Source organism: Nestor notabilis, unplaced genomic scaffold (assembly GCF_000696875.1).
Source record: "Nestor notabilis isolate BGI_N333 unplaced genomic scaffold, ASM69687v1 scaffold4639, whole genome shotgun sequence".
Taxonomy (NCBI): domain Eukaryota; kingdom Metazoa; phylum Chordata; class Aves; order Psittaciformes; family Psittacidae; genus Nestor; species Nestor notabilis.
In genome coordinates, this window is record NW_009943973.1 from 22,679 (window position 1) to 37,803 (window position 15,125).

At 46.0% G+C, this 15,125-nt stretch overlaps 1 protein-coding gene across 1 annotated transcript; it reads right to left on the reverse strand.

The window, feature by feature from the left end:
* Positions 1–5,557: 5,557 nt before the first annotated feature.
* Positions 5,558–12,729, reverse strand: RBM47 (RNA binding motif protein 47). The gene is given in 5 exon segments (XM_010022202.1): positions 5,558–5,637; positions 5,640–5,799; positions 6,170–6,369; positions 9,942–10,148; positions 11,601–12,729. Coding segments are annotated over 5 exon segments (1,776 nt in total).
* Positions 12,730–15,125: the final 2,396 nt, after the last annotated feature.

The following is a 15,125-nucleotide window of genomic DNA, read 5'->3' on the forward strand; positions in this document are numbered from 1 at the left end:
TGCAGAGGGGTTTTTTCATGCTTCAGGAAGATCTTCTGGCTTACCTGTGGCTTCCTGCTTCCCACCAATGCATGGATCACAGGCAGCAGTTGGGCTAACACTGAACTTCAGTGACATCGCAGAAATGCACAAGGGCAGGCTCAAAGTGCAGCCTGGCTGGCAAAAGTACATGTGTGTGTTTGGAAAGACGTAAAAAAAACAATGAACAAAAGCACATCTCACTTCAAAGTAAAAGTACAGTTATGGACAAGCGGACCACGAAAAGCAGTACAGCTTCCTTCAGCATGACAACCACCCTGCAAACCTGCTGCATGCATAAGTGCAGGACAGTCCTGCACAGGGTGGGCACCAATCCACAGCTCAGGTTTGTGATCTTGCCTCTCCAAACACCCTGGGGAACGGCGGCTGTGGGGAGCCCTGCGCAGATGGATGGAGGCAAAGTCCTGGGAACTGCCATGGGGTAGAGCATTGACTGGCACAGCCTGTTTAGATGGAGACATCTTTCACCATGTTGGGGAAGACACGGCTCGTTGGTGCACGTGGGACAAATGTGAGCACATCTGAATGGTTTTCCCCATAAAGTTTGTTGGTGAACACTTAGTTCTTGACTTCTCACCTCCCACATGCAGGATCTGCAGTTTTGCCTGAGCGAGGACTATGGGGCAGAGCTTCTGTCTTCTCCAATTAGGAAACCAGTGAACGCCAGTCCTGGACTTCTGGCTGGAGTTAAAAAATATCCCATCCAGTTCACAAGCTGGACAGGAAATACTTTGTATGGAAGTACTTCTACATTACCAAACTTGTAAACATTTCCATAGTCTCTTTGCTGTTTAGCATCTTGAACAACTGTAATTGTATGGCACAGCCTGCCTTTGGGTCAGGAGGGAAGGACTTGATGCCACATAACTGCCTTTTTCCCTTTCAAGTTCCCTTGAACTTGCAGCTTCTCCCTGCAACGCCCCTCTGACCATTTTGTTGCCAGGCAGGACTTGGCCCTGAAACTCAGTCAAGCGTGATTCAGCATTTAATTGACACACTGGAGCATAAAACCCGCCTTTGCTCACTTTCAGATGCAGAGTACAGGTAGTTTCTCTTGTTACAAGGTAGATCTGGGATTCATTTATTTTACAGGTCAGCATGATATGCCAATTTGTGGCTGATTGGTAGGCATGCAGGGAGCAAAGAGCTCAGTAGATGCTCAGGTACCCAACCAGATGGGAGACATTAGGGTGTAACACCAGCCATGGAGAAGGACATGGGGTATCACATATAACTTTTCAGATACATAGAAAATGCATTTACATATACTTTGAGCTTTAGTGGTTATATAAATGAGGTGTCGCAATATCAGAGTGGTGATAATCCACTTGAATTCCTTGTTAATCTGTTTATATAGTAGTTGTATCATAGTTGTGTTAATGGGTGGTGTTTCCTGAAGAAAGTCAAAGCTGTTTTTTAGCGATTTAGGTCAGTAACAGCCAGGGAAGTGTGTGTCTGCTCCTCATGATCATCAAGAAAGTCTTTCCGAAAGGGAATGGGATTGACTTGGCAGCATGTTGAGTTGTCACAGTGCCCAAGGCCTCAGCAGAGCTCCTGACATTCCCAAGGCAGCAAGGTCATCTTGAAAGCACAATTGCGTTTCTCTGGCATTGTTTAGGTTAATATCCTGAGAATGACTTGCATATTTCAACCTTATGATGGGTTAATCATTAATTAAGATCTTACAAAACTGAAGTCAGAAACCAACAGTCTAGGAAAATGAAGAAATTATCTTGTAAAGTGTCTAGAAAAAGCTGCACAGGTTCATTTTAATCTGGGGTAGGGTGGATAAAGGGAAACAGAAACACTTTCAGTGTGGCACAGTTCTTCACCTCAATTGGAAAATACTGTTTTTGTGAAGGGCATGTCTCACATCTGAACACCTGTAGAGGGCCATGGCTTGATGGTGGTTTCTTTCTTATTCAAGTGGATGCAGGTGGACCTCAAGTGAGTGGAAAGGTCAGCAACGAATTGCGGGGAAGTTAGTCTTCTTGTGCAACTTGATGATTTATCTGGCAGGTAAAGCCCTAATGGGGCTACATCTCCTTTAAGGCTATTTTTAGCATCATGTCAATTACCCATTCCCTGAGTAAGACAGATTGACCTGGTAGTGGAGATGATTTCTGGGACACAGACTCCTAAACCAAATCTGCAGTATTTATATAGGGAAAACAGGCAAATTCAGGTGACTCTATCGTGACTTTGTCCCCACCCCCAATTCCTACAAAAAATTTGAAAATGTGTTTTCTTTCCTTTTCCTTGCAGTAAAAGAAGCATAAAGTCCACTGTCCTAATTGCAATATGAGAAATGATGCTAGAGGTAGGAAGTTGCAGACACTTACTTTCTTATGAGGAACATAGAACCTCACGCATTATTTACTCTGATCTCCTTCTCTTTCCGATATTCACTAGCAGTAGCCCCTGCATCGGTGGCCAACACCTTTCCCATATCTCTGCTCTGCCTCAGTTTACATCTGCTTCCTCACACTGCTCTTCTCTCCAGACTTGGTGTTCACAGCAGATTTTTTCTGGGTGGACTTACACGTAGGAAACAAAGAGCCAGGGATTCTGGAGGATTGCAGCTACTGCCAAGAGGTGCAGCTTAGCTTTCTGTGCATTTAAAGGGTGGAACAACCTGAGATGAAAACAACATGCCGATCCACAGCACTTCTGCCCCGCAGCAGGGACATGAAACAGAGCTACAGCAGATTTGTGCACTGGGTGGATGGAAAGTACAGAGAGATGCTAGCTTCAGCATCATCCACATCCAGACACTGACCCTAAACAGGGTGTGAAAAGAGATTTGGGCTTATCAGAGGCTGCTGGAAGAATGGTGAAATGCCCAGCGTGCCTGCTGGGAAGGTCACTGTCCTCTGCTGGTAGTGGGGTGAGGGAGCCAGTGGGACAGTGCATCTCATTCATCTCCCCTCCCTGCAGGAGCCAGCGGGGATGCTGATTGTGATGCCCCATTCCCCTCCTGCCCTGAACACCCTTTTCCCAGCTTGAAGGGGAGCACAGCCTTGGTGGCGTGGCTTAACCTGGCAATGGGATGTTGCAATGAAATAAAAGTCTCCATTTTTAAAGAATACTTTATTCACTACATCCTAGAAATGTACCGTAAATGGAGCAAGAACTAAACAAACTCAGAGGCTTCTGACAGTACAGAGAACAGAGATAAAATAAAACACCTAAAATATCAGCTCTTTTGAGAATAAGGCACACTAGTTTTGTTTTATTTTTTTATATATTTTTTTCTTTGAATAGTTTGTTCTTAATCTAAAGATGTTCACATTTCAAGTTACCAGACTTACCTCAGTAGTAGTGTACATGAAATGGTTTAGAAGCAAGTGTAAAAGACAGGCACAGGTGGGAGGTTCAGTGTGACCCAACTGCCTGTGTTCCTGGGTCCTGCCTGCTCCTGCCCTAGCACAGGCAGCACCCTCTGGCACCTCAGGGTTTGCCTTCGTTGGCTCCTTTCTCTCCCTGACACCGGCAGGAAATTGGATGAGTGGGAAAGAAATCATCACCCTTCATCCCTCCTCTCTGGGTCAGCAGTAGCATGGGGCTGGCAGAGACCCAAACCACTAGATTGCGTTTTCCTGACCCCTTGGGTGTTTGTGCAGAGCCCATGGACCCAGGCTTCCAAGAGCGCCAGAGGAGGCAGAGCCAGCCTCCCCACTGGGGCTTCCCTCTTGGGGCTGTACCCAAATCACCTTGTCTTGCCCTAAAAAGAGGCAAGGCCCCAGGGCTAAGGTCTGTGCTTTCAGAAACACAGGGACAGACAATAAATTCTCCTGGGAAGGGGTGCGGAGGGGCAGAGTCCAACCTAATGGTTAACCTCACAGTGCTTTTGCTAATGGGACAACAGGATTAAGAACTCAGCTCAGCTGAGCAAGAGCACCTGAAAACCAACCGCTCCATTTTGAGGCAAGGAAGTAAAGTGTATTAAAAGGTCGCTTAACTGAGCTGAACGTGATCTGGAAGTGGTTGAGTTGTCATAATATACCCAAATACAAAACCCCTTGGGTTGGTACTTATACCACAAAAGGTAAAGGAACATTGTTTACTCACTCCCTGCTTCGCACCTCATGTCACCAGAGCTGTGTTCGCAGGGCTGATGATACACTTCATACAATGGGCAAGATATTTCTTTACCATTTTACTATATCTTACGTTCACTGCACTACTAAATAAAAGCCTTTAAACAGGCCACAAAACACTGCAATAATATATTTACTTCTTAATAAAACAAACTTTTTTATAACATCGCAATAAAAGGTTTTAGTTTTGTGGCAAACCACATACCATGTAAATTTGCAACATAAAATGACTTTAAAAATGTATATTAAAACTATTTACAAGCTCTATCTTTTAAAATCATTGGGTCTAATCGCTCCCAGCCCTGATGTGCATGTACAACTCCAGTTGTGGAGAAGGGGAATTAAGCATGGAAGGGAGGCCAGGAGGGAGGCTAGCCCTGTTTCACTAATTCCAGTATCACTACCACCCCTAGTACCTCAGGAATTTCTCATGGAACATGATGGAGCGATGGGTAAGTCACGCTGCGCATCGTCTCGGTGACAGCAGCATACATTCTCAGTCACTACAACATATACTTCAAAGAATAAAATAAAACATTGAAAGAGAGCCTAGCCTTTATACTGGATGAAGATCTAAGTCAAGACACCTCGCGTGAAATATCGGCTACTTGCTTCTGTACGTGCACCAATCACGAGTAGAAAATCCAGTTGTTAAGGAAAGCTCAGAGCCTTTCCTTTGCTTAACACAAGCCTTCAAGTCACATTGTGAAGAGGTTTATGTGAGGAGGCTTTTTTTTTCCTCTTTCTCCCAAATGGGCAATATTAGTTACTTCTGATTTGAAATAAGAACGAGGAGGTTGTGTTAACGCCAGCACAAAAATGCAGAGGTCTTGCACATTTTTCAAATTGCACTTTCCAGTATAACTTTTTAAATAAGATACTTGTTGTTTTTTTCTTAAAAAAAAAAAATCTAAGGTATGTATTCTTTAAATATTGAATATAGTCTTCAAAATATATCGTTAAAACTTTCCCTAGCTGCTCAGGTGTGCTTTTTAATATATAGCTGATATATTATTAAAGGCACTACAAAATAGACATCTCTGGAGTGCAGAAGTTACTAAAAAATAACCTTCATACCACAAATATATTGAAAATATAACTGCTAAAAAAAAAAAAAAGACCCTATGCAACCCCACTATGATGAGTATAAACACACGTCAGCAGTGGGCTGGATGCATTGAGGTCCTTTAGAAATGTATGAATACAGGCGTGTTAAACTTTAAAAATAGCCTAAAAAAGTTAGTGAAAACTTCAAGCGTAAAAAATATTCCAAACACATTTTTCTATGACATTCTTCACTTCCTGCATCAGTTTTACCAATCCCAAGTGTTTTGTCTTTCGCAGAGAGTTCTTTCTTCATAAATAGTAAAGTGTTCCTTCAGTGTGTGTTTCTCCACCACCCTCCTCTGCCGACAGTCTCAGTACGTCTGGTAGACATCGTGGATGGGGACCTGGATGGTCGCAGCTGGGAATGCTGGGGGGAGGTATCCAGCGTACCCACCATAGGCAGCGGCGGCACGGGCCGGGGCTGTAGCGTGGCTATTGTTGCTGTCGCTGCAGCGGGCGCTGCGAACGGCACATAACTTGTCCCATAAATCCCAGTGGCAGGGATCCGCTGCACATTGGGAGCCATGGTGTACACCGGTGTGATGGGGCGGCCCTGGGAAGAAAGCATCGGGGTCAGACCTCAAAAAAAGAGCTTAAATTGCTGCGATATTTCGTATCCACCTCTTGAATTGCAAACCCCCTAGAAGGGGAGGTGATAACCTCATTCAGGGTGGGCAGCATTTGCCTTGTTGTACAAGAGTTATTCTATTATGGGGGTCTGTTCCCTACCTTCCAGATTTGGGTTCCCCATAGGAGGGAGACCTGTCCAAAGAGAGATGTCTAAAACAAGTCAGTTGAGCTACAAGGCTGTTGGGCACTGTTACATCCTTGACAGTCATTCCTGGGCAGGAGCAGGCCAGGTTTTCCCCCCACCCTGGGTATGCAGAGCAGGATGTATGGGAAGCAGGATGTGATGAACTCACCTGGAAGGGGGGAGGTGTTGAGACAGCCGGTATTACAGCTGCTGCTGCGGCTGCTGAAGCTGCTGCACTAGCCGGGTCCTGCTGGACAGCTATAGGGTTGATGATGTGTTCAACAGTGTGGATTTTGCCATCTTCCATCATCTTGGCTGGTGGCGCAGCCTGAAACATGGAGTACTGGGCACCAATGGCAGGGATGGCCACTAGGAGAGACCAGACACATCAGATGCGTTGGGAGAGGGTTAGCAGGACCTCACCTCAAAGAGCCCTTTCTGGCTGCACAGGCTCTCCAGCAGTGGTCCTGTGCTGCTCTCATCAGGGCAGGTAGCTGCATGTGCTGGCAGGAGACATGGAGCACCTCTGCCCTCCCCACAGGTGGGAGCACCGTGGCTGATGCACAGTGATGGGCTCGATGCTGCCTGCTGTGGCCCACATTTCTGCCCATGCTGATGGGATGGTGCCCCAGGGCCAGAGGCCTGCTGCGGACTGGGAGCTGTGACCTGGATTTACACAGCCCCTTCTGACAACCACTGCTCTCCTCCTGCCTGGCCAAGAGTGTGGCCTGAGCACAGGGGCAGGTGGAAGCACATACTGTCCTGGTGGGGTCCCTGCTCCAGCTGTTGAGATCAAGGAACCTGTAGCTGCCACAGGAAGAGCTGCTCCAGAAAGAAAAGTGTGGTTTGTACTGCAGATGTGGCATACAGCAACTGCTCCAGTCTATATGTTATGCTTTGGCCAACCCTGTGAAATACCAGCTGATTTACTATCACGCATTTCCTAGGACTAACTTGGCTGAATACGTTTTATCCCATCTCTTTGCTCCAAGATCAGCCTGTTTAATGACACACACCAAAAAAAAAGAAATTGCTCTTTAAAGAATTCTCCCTCATGTCAAAATTGGACAAGGCAAAATAATTGGAGCTATGGTCTTTCAGGCAAAGGGAAAAACGTTCATGTCAGAATAATGGTGTTCACAGATGGTGAGTTTGTACATGGTCCAAAACAGAGCTTCATGGCAGTGCTTAGGGAAGAAATGTGCTTTGCTGAGCATTCCCAATAATCACAATAACTGGACATGAGCCAGCAATGTACGCTCACTCGCAGCGGAGAAAGCCAACTGTAATTCTGGGCTGCACCAAAAGAAGTATGACCAGGAGGTCAAGGGAGGTGATTCTGCCCCTCTACTCTGCTCTCATGAGACCCCAGCTGGAGAACTGCATTCCGCTCTGGATTCCTCAGTGCAGGAAAGACATGGATCTGTTAGAGTGGGTTGAGAGGAGGGCCACAGAAATGAACAGAGGGCTGGAGCCCCTCTCTTATGAGGGAAAGCTGAGAGAGTTGGGCTTGTTCAGCCCAACTGAAGAGAGGGCTCTGGGGAGGCCTTATCGTGGCCTTTCAGTACTTAAAGGGGCTTATGAGAAAGATGGGGAGAGACTTTTTAGCAGGGCCTGTTGCAACAGGACAAGGGCTAATGGCTTTAAGCTGAAAGAAGGTAGATTGGGCATAACGAAGGAATACTCTACAATGAGGGTGATGAGAGACTGGAACAGGTTGCCTAGAGAAGTTGTGGATGCCCCATCACTGGAAGTGGTCAGGTTGGATGGGGCTTTGGAGAACCTGGTCTAGTGAAAGATGTCCTTGCATATGATGGGAGGGTTGGACTAGATAATCTTTAAAGGTCCCTTCCAATCCAAACTGTCTATGATGAATCCAACTGTTCCATCATTGCCTCATAGTGCACACTTCACCATTCAGCTTGTGAGCCTTTCAGAAGTAAAGTTATTCGCAAGGAAAACAGAGTCAATGATGGACTAAGAGGTGATGCTGGCATCTATGGCAGGTGTTGCCTGTAAGTCAGAAATGAAGCCAAATATGCACACGGGTTTCTTTCACTGGGATGAAACTTTGCAATGCAGAAGTGTGCAGTTCTGCCTGTGGGAAGGACAGGTGCCAGCAAGCAGTACTCTCATTTCGATCCTGGAGACTGCAACAAGGGATCTGATCAGATACCTTTCAGGCAGAGATGTTTATACTGCAAGTGGACTGCCACTGTTTCCTCAAGCTGAAACGTCTACGCATGACCTTTTCCAGTTCTCCTTCTACACCAAGTCCACCTGGTCAGCTCAAACCAGTTTTATTACCAGGTTTAAATAACCTGGATAATTTCTCACCAAAGCAGAGGCAGAGAGATCATGTGCTCCATTCTGCAGTAAATTCTGTCAGAAAAACAGTAACAGGCAGCTGGAGTATCGGGGTGAATTCTCAGTTTTTTAACCATTTGCAGGGAAATGGTTGCTCTAAATGGCAGAAAGCTTTGCAGAGTCGGTACATCTCTACTCCTTGGTTCTGGTAATGTGCTTTTGCAGTCATACCCTTTTAATAACAGATGTATGTCTTGCTTGTGGTACCTCTTACTAGATCATCTGATCTGACTGGGGGAAACTGACCTGTGCTCAGGGGCTGCTGGAACCATGTGAGAGAGGAAGACCCAATAAAGAAATCTGAATCTTAACATGCTTCAACATGCAGACTTGAGCTGGAGCTTCAGGCTTTTATCTGGCAGTTAAATTAATAACAGACATCACTAATAGCCATGTATTTCAAAGCCCGCTTTTCAAGCATCCTTTAGTAATACCTGGAATTCCTGAAGTATCTTTACAAACGTGTGTAGCAGCAATGTTTTCTGATTGTGACTGGGTAGTGTTCTCACAAAGTGTGATCTCTCTTGGAAATGGTTCTAATCTCATTAGCCTTCCTTTCTCTCTAGACCTCTTCTCACATTGTCTCATCTAGCTGTTATGAAGAACTCTTCACAGCCTTCATTAGATGCAAGCTGTAGTTTCCACTGACAATGTGGAGTATGTTTTGGGAAACTACTGCAGCCCTATTGTTAAATACTGCTTAGGTCCTACAGTTACAATTTACTGGGAGAGAGGAATGGGGAGAAGACTTGAGGACTTGTGTAAGACAGCTTGCCCCCTCACCTGCCAGGACTTTCTTCCTCAGGCTGCTTTTACAAATAAAACCCTCCCCAGTCAGGATCTTGAGGAATTGCAGAGCTCCATCCTTCATCCTGCTCACCTGGGAAGGGCAAGGACTGTTTTCTCAGCTGAGGATAAGGCAGAAGGGGGTGGTCCCTGCTCCAGCCCTTGGGCCAGCTCCCTCCAGTCCAGCACAGCTGAGACCTTTCTTGTAGGTGCTGCATTGCTATAACTGAACCCTGCGGGCTCTCTGCATTGCTTCTTTCCCATGTCACTGATGGTATTGGAGAAGCTTGCCTCAGCCAGGGACTTTTCCTGCAACAGGGAAGCCCCGGGTCCTCTTCCCAAACTCGTAGCACCAGAGAAATAGGAATTAAGCAGGAGAGAGCTCTGGCCTGGCTGGAAATTCAGGGTGGTAATCTCCCAGGGTGAAATTAGCATTGAAGAAATTAAAAGAGAGGAAAATGCTCTAGTGTATATGACTAGACGTAGAAAAAAGTCAGTTTCCTCTGAGGAAGTGCAAAAGAGGTGCTCAGCTTCAGCCCTTTTTTCTTTGGTCTGAAGAGCTCCTAGATGTTCATGTCCCCTGTCCCACTGCATGCCTATTGTTTCAGAAAGCCCAGCCAGGGCCAGGAGGCATCCAGCACAGGGGAGCACTGAGCCCTGGCTCTGGGGCTGTCCCCACTGCTGTAGCTGTGGACTGGCCCCAGTGGAGTCCCTGTGTGCCTGACACAAGGCTTGCAGCAGGGTCTTACCCACCACCTCTGCTTTCCCCCCTCATTGCACGTACTAACCTGCACCAGGCTTAATGGCCACTGGATTGACCGCAGGTAACTCCAAGCTGGGTGCCAGCTCATATCCTTTCTCTTGCTGTTTTCCTTTGCCTTCATGGTACCTGCTGTAGATGCCACGGCCGGCAGAGTATCCCCCCAGGTAGGAGCCCCTGGGGCCAGGGGCTCTGTTCCCAGCCGCACCTCGCCCTCTGCCTCGTATGCTGCCTGCTTATGATAACAACATAGAAAAGGATGGTGAATAACAGAGAGCAACAGCCATGTGGGGAGCACTAATGGCCCCAGGCTGAGGTTGGGAGGCATGTGCTTAGAAATGATGCTGCTGAAGTTAGTTTGATCTGAGTCTTAGTGAACTCGCTTAGGAAAACAAGAGTTTGGCCTTAGAAGCACACAGCAAGCCTACACAAGTTTTGCTCTTGATGTTTCTGACCATGCATTAACAGTTTATTTATACCAGTGCAACTCTCATGGCTAGTGTTATAGGTATAATGCGCTCAGCAGAGAGAGAAGGGCTCCTCTAGGGTGATTTCTATGCAGTAGGAACAGCTTCTGCTCTCGGCTGTCCCTCAGAGGAGACTCAGTCTCTCAGCTGGCTATGATGGGACCCTGAAGAGATGGCCCAAAGTTGTACCTGGCCTTTAACCAGTGTTACCCCACCATTGCCTATATTTTTACTAATCTTGTTTGTTTTCTTTGCTATTTTACTAGTAATGTCAATATACCCCATCTCCGAAAATATTGCCTATATTTATCCTAGAGACTCCATGAACATGCTTTGGACACTGTGGTAGTAATGCAGTCTCTGTGGTGGCCTAATTGAATATTTAGACTGTCAGTTAATTCCTTTGTAGTTCATTGCAAGTGCAAATCTGGAAATTGAGAAAAAGCTGAAATTCTTGATCAGCTAGGGTTAAAAATATTTCTTGGTTTACATGGGTGCTTTAAGAATATATTTATGCTAGGCTGCCTGTTATACAGAAATACACATTGAATTTCAGGAAACTGTATTTCCTGTAAGTACAGGATAATTGTATTATAGCACCAGTTATAGCTGCTAGGTTTTTTTATTAATAACTGATTTTTTTGTTAATTTTTAATTAACAAAATTAATTAGTGACTGATAACTAATTAAAGTATACATAATGAAATAGTTATTTTGCACTCATATGAGTCTTCCTGCTCACAGTTCTCAAATGACTTTACAAAGGACACAGCACTACTGTCACTTTAATGTGGAAGGCAAGTGACACCTGGCGAGCTTCCAACTGAGGCTCTCCCTGACACCCCTCCTTTTGGATGTTCAGGTCACCGTACACACACCTCCAGGAGTAGGCAAAGGGAGGACTCTGTTATGACCTCTTATACTTAGGATCCAGCTCTTCAGAAAGAGACATCAGAAGCTGGAGTCCTTGGACTTGCTCAGACTTAGTACAGCACTCATAAAAACCAGATCCCTCTCTTCTCCATCCTGTGCTTGGTCCATTAGCTCGTTCTTAACCATATCTTTGATGTCCACTCACACTATCCTCTACATTAGCCACTATTTATAGACAAATGCACTCTGTATAGTCATAAATTAAAATGGCTCAGGCAGACTTTGGGTGGGTCACACCAGCCTGAGATCAAACCTGCCCATCATATCCCCTAATTGTGCTTACTAACCTTTCACAAAGTAATCTCTGTTGGGCCCAATCAAAGCATTGTATGGATATCCATAATACGCTAGTGTGTATGGATCACAAGAGTAAACATAATTAGGTTGCTGAGTTACTTCGGGCGTTGCTGCGGCCCCTCCTTTTGCTGCCTTCTGGTATCGAGTGTATTGTTCCTTGTCTACTGGCTTGGCCAAGGTAACCTCCAGGCACGAGCCTTCCAGTTCAACACCATTAAGGTTGTTCATGGCATGAATGGCGTCTTCCCTGGTTGTAAAGTGCACAAAGGCATAATCACGTATTTTTTTCACCCGCTCTACACAGCCAGGGTTAAACTGCCCAAAGACCTTTTTAATGGTGTCCTCTGTGGTCTCAATCATTAAATTCCTCACATAGAGGATTTTAACAGTCTCCATGACATCTTCATCCACATCTATCTCTGGTTCTGCCCAGTCAACAGCAATTTGGTGTCCCCACAGCTGGATCCTTCCTGGCATGAGTTTCCTCCTGGCCATTGCTGCTGCACGATGGCTCTCATACTCCACAAAGGCAAAGCCTCTGTTCTTCATCTTGTCTGCTGCGCTGGCATACACGATGACATCCAGCACGCCTTCTGTCACCTTGGCGATCTCTTCCAGGATCTCCTCTCTCTTCTTCATCTTGGGAATGCCTCCGATGAAGAGCCGGCAGTTATCCACGCTGCAGCACACCCCCAGCAGCCTGCCGGGGCGGATCTCATAGTTGTTCAGCTCCCTGACAGCACGCTTTGCCTCATGCTTCTGTGTGTACATCACAAAGGCATAGCCACGGTTCTTCCCATCAAAGTCCATCATCAGGCGCATTTCATAGATGCGGCCAACAGACTCGAACACGGGGACGAGCTCATCTTCATAGACGTCGCGGGGGATCTTGCCCACAAAGACCTCACAGCCGCGAGGAGGGTGCAGACCCTCCCAGCCGGGAGGAGGGCCCCCATACTTGCGTTGCCCATTCTCCTGGATCATGCTATATCCAGTGCGCGCCATGAGGGCCAGCAGAGCGGCCTCATTGGGGGCACCAGCAACACCTTCAGGGACTTTCGTGGTAGCCATGTTGGAAGAATCATTGCTCATCCTTGCAGTGGAGTCCTCAGCGGTCATGGTGTCAGACTCATTCACAGCCTGATAAAGCCTGGGCAAAGGAAGGAGGAGGACACCTGTTAGAAGCTGTTAGCTACCACCTAACCCCACCCCTCTGTTTCGTCTTCTTGTAGGTCTGCAAGGTTTTTTTTCAAACTGGGAGTAAGGCTGCAGAAAAGCAGATGAATGGACCACTCCAGCCTGAGCACTGATAATGTAGGAGGAGCGCTTCCTGGGTGAAGGCACAGCTGCTCTTTGAGGGAGGTGACTGAGGATCACCTGCCCATACTAACCCTGCACCAAGAGCTGCTGCCACAGGAGGCTGAAGTTGCATGAATGGATACCAACAAACACCTCAAAACCTTAAGACCCTAGGGAGGCTTGTCTCCTCTTTGAAAGAGTAGGAAGGAGCTGACACAGGATTGGGAAAGGCATGATACTGCCATGAAGCCAGTGGTTGCCACCTTCAGAGCCCTCTACTCCCTGTCAGTCGTTCCTTATTTAATCTACCTACTCAACAGCACAAGTGCCAGGTGCCACACTCCACAGTGAAAGATGACAAATGCATGAAAAGCACCAGGTACAGTTTCCATCTGACAACAGCCTCTCACTCCTCTAGATCTTCACAGTAACTGTCAAGTAGGAAATAGTAAGTGCTTTATCATCAGGAGGAACCAATTCTCTTGTGTAAAGGATGATCTGGCAAGACTCTGAGTTGCCTGCTGCTTGTGGTACAGTGTCTGATGTGTTTGTCTCTTCTGTTATTACAACAGGACTTCACATAAACAAAGGGAATTTCTCCCTTATGACAGACAACTTGCTTTAGAGCAAGCAGCCAGCACAGCCCTGGAAGCCAGCAAGAGGAAGGCAAATCTCAGAAACCTCATTCTGCATTTGAACACAGGCAGAGAACAGGAAATGCAGACATACAGGAGGAGATGACCATGGTAATGACCACAACTTCAAGACAGTGGGCCTCCTCTCTAAGCACAATTAAATAAGACACTTTGGGACTCTAAGAGTAGTTAATCCATTGACTTTTAAAGCTGGAAAGATCCATCAGACCATCTAATACGAGTGACAGTATATGACATGGACCATTACATTTTATTGTTATTTGCACATTGAGTCCCATAACATCTGAGTACATTGTACCTTACAGGAGGATGCTGGTTTTAAGGAATCAAAGAGCTATAGACCCCCCACTTCCTTCATGGCTTGTTTGTTAATCACTCCCTCAGACAAGCAAGCATGGTGTATTTCTCATAAGAATTTGTCTGGCTTTTGCTTCCAGCTAGGATTACTTATTAAACCTTTCTCTGATAGACTAAAAAGTCTTTCAAGACCTCTGCTTTTGCCTTGTAATCAAGCCACAACTCTGTCTTTCTTTTTAATACAACTTGCTAAACTCCTGAATTCCTTCTCAACAAGTCATTTTTTCACCTAAAATTGTTTTTGTGGCTCTTTCAATAGTTCTCTAGAGTTTCAGCCTTTTTCACCCTTGCTATCTACAGGGATGAAGATCACCCCTCTTTCTTCTCCCCACATCTCTGTATTGCCCAGGCCTGTTTCTCCAAACCTTCTCACTAGTAAACCATGTGGAGTTTTTTAGACAATTCTAATCCCAAATCCTTTGCAGAAGCACTGCTTGCTAGGGTTATGTCCCACGTGGCAGGCATGTCTTGTGTTTGTTACTCCTAAATGCCACAGCCTCATGTTCAGCTCTACTCCAACTGTCTTTTCAGTAGATTTCACCTACTGAGTACAACACCACTGACTCCTTCTCACTGTTTTTCACAACTCCATCAGCCTTTGCATCATCCACCGATTTATTTGCCATGATTTGCATTCATGACCAGTTTGTTGACTGTCAAAAAACACTGGCCCCTGTAGGAAACTCTTCAAACCACCATAAGAAATGTCTTGACAGGCTTATTTTCCAAAAAAAGGGCAAAGCTTCAGTGAGATTTGTTTATTCTGTGTAGTTGTGTTATTCAGTAGGACACAGGTTTCTTTCTGTGCCACAAGTACGCTGATGTATACCCTTTGTTAGAACAATTTCACCATCTTCAGTGCACTGGTCACCATGCAGGCAGGTCTTTCTACTACTAGTATACGGTAGTACACTACTAGTATACACTACTAGCGTACAGTAGATCCAAGTCCTCAGAAATATGGGTGAAAAATTTAGGCCCCTAGGTTTGATTTCTATGGTCTACAAAACCCCATTTAAATCCTATAAACCCTAACACCTCAGATTCTTTTCAGTAAAGCTCCTGAGCTGCCCAGAATTGTGCTGGTCTGTATCCAGAGATGCCTCTGCACCAGCCAGGGCAAACACTGCAGGGCCTGGTTCAGCTCCTAAGTGCATTTGAGACTGGGAAACCAGACATCTGTGCCTCAGTCTGTGGCAGAGC